General features: G+C 33.6%; 1 protein-coding gene across 2 annotated transcripts; it reads right to left on the minus strand.

Annotated features, from left to right (window-relative positions):
• Positions 1-382: 382 nt before the first annotated feature.
• LOC107465216 (dolichol-phosphate mannosyltransferase subunit 1) lies at positions 383-4,531 on the minus strand. 2 transcript variants are annotated; one of them, XM_021130640.2, is made up of 9 exons: positions 4,281-4,531; positions 2,840-2,950; positions 2,439-2,521; positions 2,286-2,319; positions 2,143-2,219; positions 1,920-1,945; positions 1,656-1,820; positions 1,445-1,559; positions 383-836 (listed from the first exon to the last, which is right to left on the minus strand). In XM_021130640.2, exons 2-9 carry the CDS (start codon positions 2,889-2,891, stop codon positions 732-734), a joined length of 657 nt encoding a protein of 218 aa, XP_020986299.1. In that variant the 5' UTR covers positions 2,892-2,950; positions 4,281-4,531; the 3' UTR covers positions 383-731. The 2 variants fall into 2 exon arrangements, with proteins under 2 accessions (XP_020986299.1, XP_015939690.1); XM_016084204.3 differs by having other exon boundaries at positions 2,439-2,538; positions 4,281-4,530.
• Between the last annotated feature and the right edge of the window lie 967 nt (positions 4,532-5,498).

Genomic DNA, 5,498 nt, shown 5'->3' on the forward strand with positions numbered 1-5,498 from the left:
TATATATGAAGAGTGCAAATTAGACGGATAAGAGTGACTCAGCACCTAAATCAAACCCTACCCAATGCGAGTCAAGTTGCCAACCCGCAAATACAGGTTGTACTGCTAGCCCTACCTGCCATGTGATGTTCAACTTTTCTGACATGGAACATCTTTCCTCAAAATCCATATCTTACTATTGTATTTTCCAACTTATGAATAATCAATATTGCACCGTAAACATTAAATAAAAAATACTACCACTTCTTTTCTTCTTTGACTCAAGTAAATGGAAGAACTCAGGGACCTATGATGAAACAAGTGACGTATATAGCAAATACTTTAAGCGTCATCAATTATGTTGATACATAAAATCGAGTTGACAAGTGAATACAACAGTGTGTTAACATTTCAAGGAAGATGAATACTCCCATGAGGACATCTTCATATAAAGATAACATTATAAAACATCAGATGATTTAGTCAAATATGTTTAGTTAAACATGTCAAACTGCAACATCATCTACACATGAAAACGTATTCACGGAGGTAACCACCTTAAAGAAAAGCTCAGTGTAAGTGACAACTTCAGCAAAACCCGACAAGATGGTTAAAATTACAAATTCCACAAAAGGTTGTAAACACACGGAACAATGCTTCCCACTAAATTAGAAAAACAAATGATAAGATTTTACCAAGTCTCTATATAGTTCCTTTTTTGCTAAAATGTGAGACATGGATGATTTATCTTTTTATGTTGTCACCAAAAGATATGCTAGGCCTTTCAGGTATTCAACAATCTCGGATCCACCAAGTTTTGAACTGCCAAATACTCTATCAACAAATGTGATTGGAACCTGTACATAAGTGAAACTAAAGTCGGCTCCAAATTGAATTATGAATTCTTAGTCATCTACTCCTCAAGTTGCCATCATGAGAGAAGTTTCATATGTAGATTAAATGTGAAATTTTGTAGCATCATAGTTTTAACTAATCATTAAATGCTTTACTTTGCTGTATTGAACTGCCCGCCATGTTTATGCCTAGTGGCAAGCAAATAGTATAACTCACAGAAAAGAGTAAGATCAATAGAAAATAATAGAACTAATCCTTAGAAGAATTCCAAGGTCCAGACAATTCAATGCTATTAGAAAATTTTCATTTATGAGTTGTTTATGTGTTCGACATCATTCTATATCTCATGGATAGCTACTGAAGACCAAGACCTATCTAATTTTGTAGGTTAAGGAAAATGATCAAGGTGACCAAATAAAAGGCACAACTACAGTTGGAACTAGCACCAATAGTGCACTAATTGCCTCAAAACATAGCACACACTTGTATGTTGTATATAAATGATCAACGCTAATACGCATCTAAATAATGAGCTATGGACTAATGAAAGTCAACAAAACAACTAGGTTAACCGTTAACCTAAATTATAAACATCATTATGTAAATGTACCTCTTCAATATGATATCCTTTTCTGGATGCTCTGACTATCATCTCCATTTGAAAGACATATCCCTTACTAACGCAGCAACTAATGATGTCTTCAAGCACAGACTTCCTATAAAGTCTACCAAGACCAAGAATAAATTGATTTCAAATCGTGGAAGCAAGGCAGAAACTTACTATCAACAATGTATTTAACACAAAGTATCAAGATCAATACCTAAATGATCCTGTCAAATCTGAGACACCAGGCCATAAAAATGTTTGAGCAAGAACATTTGCTCCCCTGCTTGTTAGTTTGCGCATAAGATTCCATCCGTGCACACCACCACCTTTAACATAACGAGTACCAGTAACTATATCTGCTCTAGTTTCCATTTGCTTGCTGAAAAACGTGAGAGATTAATGGTGACAGGTGTTCATATAAAGATGCATAGGCAGTTAACGAGAAAGTGAAAAATGAATTATCGAAAGTTTCCCTTACCTAATGAATTTTGGCAAATATTTTGGCTGCAGAAGAACTAAACAGATCAGACAAAGAAAAATAAATAAATAAGAAGAGGTTAACACAATTCTGCTACTAATAATTCTCTAAACTAAAAATGAAGTTCATCTAATTCTTCTCTCTTATTTTTCATTATTTGTTCCAAATTTAATCACAAATAATAACTACAATCTGTCATTTACATGTTAACAGCAAAACTTACATGGTGTGACAGATCAGCATCCATGATGACAACAAAATTTCCAGATGCATGCTTCATGCCATGAATATAAGCAGTTCCTGTACATGAATTGTATCAAAGGCCAATACAATCAAAACCATTTAGCAAAAGTATCAGGTATATACCTAAACCCAGCTTCTTAGGTCTCGGTCTTAGCAGCTGGAACCAAAGCAATAAGCACGATTATCCTAAATGATAAAAACAGGGGGAATTGGGTGGTGCAGGGTGTTTAGGATTAAAAAAATCAAAGATAACTAGTTGTTTAACTCTGAGCTTACAATCCGATCTTCTCCATAAACTTTCTGCAGTTGTATTACCGTATCCTGGGTACCATCCGGACTCCCATCATCCACAACGATAACTTCAAAATCAACATCCCTAAATCAGACAATGAAAAGGAGTCTCCATAAAGATAGATAAACACAGTATGAAGATGGTTTTATGAAATTTTCACATGAAACACAAAGGCATGCTCTCTTGCTGAAGATATCTATCCAGTTTTCATTTTGAATTGAAACAGACAAAAGCACAACAAAATGGCTACTTGCTGTCAACCTTTTCCACATAGAACAAGCTCAAAATACAAAATTGATTACGTAGATTATAAATTTATACATGTAGGAATACAGAAAACTGAAGAAGCAAATTGCAAGAACCATGAGAAGTATGGAAAAAATACTTAAGATGCTTGAAGATGAGGTAAACAATGAGACCAATGTTGAGCCGCTCATTATATGTAGGAACAATTATACTGTACTTGTTTGCTTGATTCTTATTCTGTGCATCCATTCTACAACAGAGACCAAAGGCACCCGATGCTGTGAGTTTTATGAATTATATCATAGATTAAAAGGAAAAATCTTATAACTTTAATAGAACAAACATTGCAGCAGAGGATAACAAATTGATAAGTGGTAAAGCTGTTGTTGGCTTCCTGTTATAGTTGGATTTTGACCTATTAACAGCTAAAGGGACTCTTGGTAAGGAACATGCTTCTTAGACTTCTATTCAGTATCTAATGCTCTCAACTAGACATCACCATCATCATCACTATCTATTCCTTTTTTAGCATTTAGCAACATGATACATATATAAATGCATCCTCCTAGTCATCACAATTTGCTTTTGGATTCCCTTTATCTCATAATCTATATCTCAACCTTTCTTTCTTTCTTCCTTTTCTTTTTTTTTTCCTTTTAACTCATTTTCTTCCTAACGATTATTTTGTAATTCAAAATGGTTCCAAAGTGATTCCAGAATCCAGATATTGTGTTCCATCTACTTCTCAACTTTTTCAATTATGAACAATCATATTCTGTCTGATCTAATTAACATAGACAATAACAAAAGATAGGAATATGGTTGGTTTAAAAAGCAATCATCAATAGCATAGCTATAAAAGAGTCTCTTTACATGAACAAAAGATAAATCAAGAACTGAAGACAAAATATACAAGACACTTGTTACATTGTGCTTAATGAAGATGTATTAGTGAACCTAAATGGTAAGCATAACAGAAGCAAAATAAGGCCTTCATTCTTCCATTTGTCTTTAGTTAAATTCAAATGACAAGCAACTCATGCAAATTAAGGTTCCAGAATGTTAATTAGTTCATTCTTTCATAAAACAGAAAGGTTTAATCATGCACAACCAATTTAGGCTCTATTTAGGGAAAACAGATCACCAAGAATAAAGAGCTCCCGCTGAATTGAATAAAGTTTAATCACACACTGTATTTCATCTCATAAAGAGGCAAAATCAGAACTAACCTAATAAAGATAGATGAACAAAGAAATCTTAAATTGACCTAATCCATATGCTTAGCAGATCAACTCATCAATATTCAATAATCAATAATCAATTAATCAGAAATCAAGATATCGAGAGGCACAGAAAAGTAGCAGAAGAAAAACACCATCAATGACCATTCTATTAGGAGATTCTAATGCCAAAGTTCACAAAACACCATACAAAATACCAGTTTAAAAATAAATAAATTCAATTTACAGAGTAAGAGAAAAAAATAACGAGTATTAGGATAAAATAAGATACGTGACAGAAATCTAGGTTCCAGAAAGAGAAAGAATAACTAAAAGAACATGAAGAACGAGAACGCATACCGAAGTTTCTAAAGGAGGCGGTGTCCGTTGTGGTGCTGGCAGCAGAGTTTGCAGGCGGCGGCGGAGCTGGTGGTGGATAGAAAAGCGGCGGTGTGCGGATAGGGACAGAAGATCAGAGGAAAGGAGAGCAGATCGGCGACTAGCTCAAAGGTTGCAGCTCGCCGGAGAGACATTACATAGCAACAGATGGAGAGATGGGAGGGACGGTGGAGAAAGAAGGGGGTATTGGACTATTGGTGCAGTGCTAGGGGTATTTTGGGAGTTTGCTACTGATGGGTGTTTAGATTTTTAAATATTTAAAAATAATTTATAATTATAATTAAATAATAAATATCTAAATTTAAATAAATAAAATTTAAGAATCAAGTGGACTCGTTTATGTCTTATTCCCTGTCAAGCACGGCCTCATCGTTAGGGTGGTAAACAGGTCTAAATTTATCGGACCATCTACATAATCGGCTAATAAGTGAACTGAATTAAAAAATTATGATTGCCAAAGAATAAAAGCTCGCCTAACCCGTATTGTTTAAATTGCAGATATGGTGGAGCAGAGCAAACTTTTTCGTTGGAGTTAATTTTTTTTTGTAAAAGAATATTTTTGTAATTTTTGGTCAAAACATAACTTCTCCAAACCCAACTTATAAGAGTATGAAAATGAAAATTGAGTATTTTGAATTATATTTATGTTTATGTTGTTTTAGAGACAATATTTATAATTATGTTTTGGATTATGTTTATTTTATTTTGGAGATAATATTTATAACTATATTTTGGATGAAAACTTAGTTTATAATTATGTTTATTAGATATTTATAATTACAAAAACTTTAATGTTTGTGAATATAAAGAATATAATTTTTTTATACCTTTAGAAATTATAAATTTATTAATATGGTTGTGAAATTATATATATTATTTAGTAGGTAATAATAAAAAAATGAGTTTTGGCGGGTTTAGCCCGCCAACCCGCAGTAAGGCGGAGCGGGGTGAGATTCTAGGACCGCCTCATTAGGCGGGGCAATACAGGACGAGCTAGCCCGCCAAAGAGCGAGCTTCTAGCGGGACGGGGCGGACTTTCCCGCTTGCCATCCCTACTCATCGTTGAGTGATTGGATTTGTATGTTCAATATATTTTAGACACGATATATATTAATATTTGTTTAATATGTGTGTTTTTATATTTAATTATATCTTAATAAAAAATAAAAAAAATTTAAA

Source organism: Arachis duranensis, chromosome 9, assembly GCF_000817695.3.
Source record: "Arachis duranensis cultivar V14167 chromosome 9, aradu.V14167.gnm2.J7QH, whole genome shotgun sequence".
Taxonomy (NCBI): Eukaryota; Viridiplantae; Streptophyta; class Magnoliopsida; order Fabales; family Fabaceae; genus Arachis; species Arachis duranensis.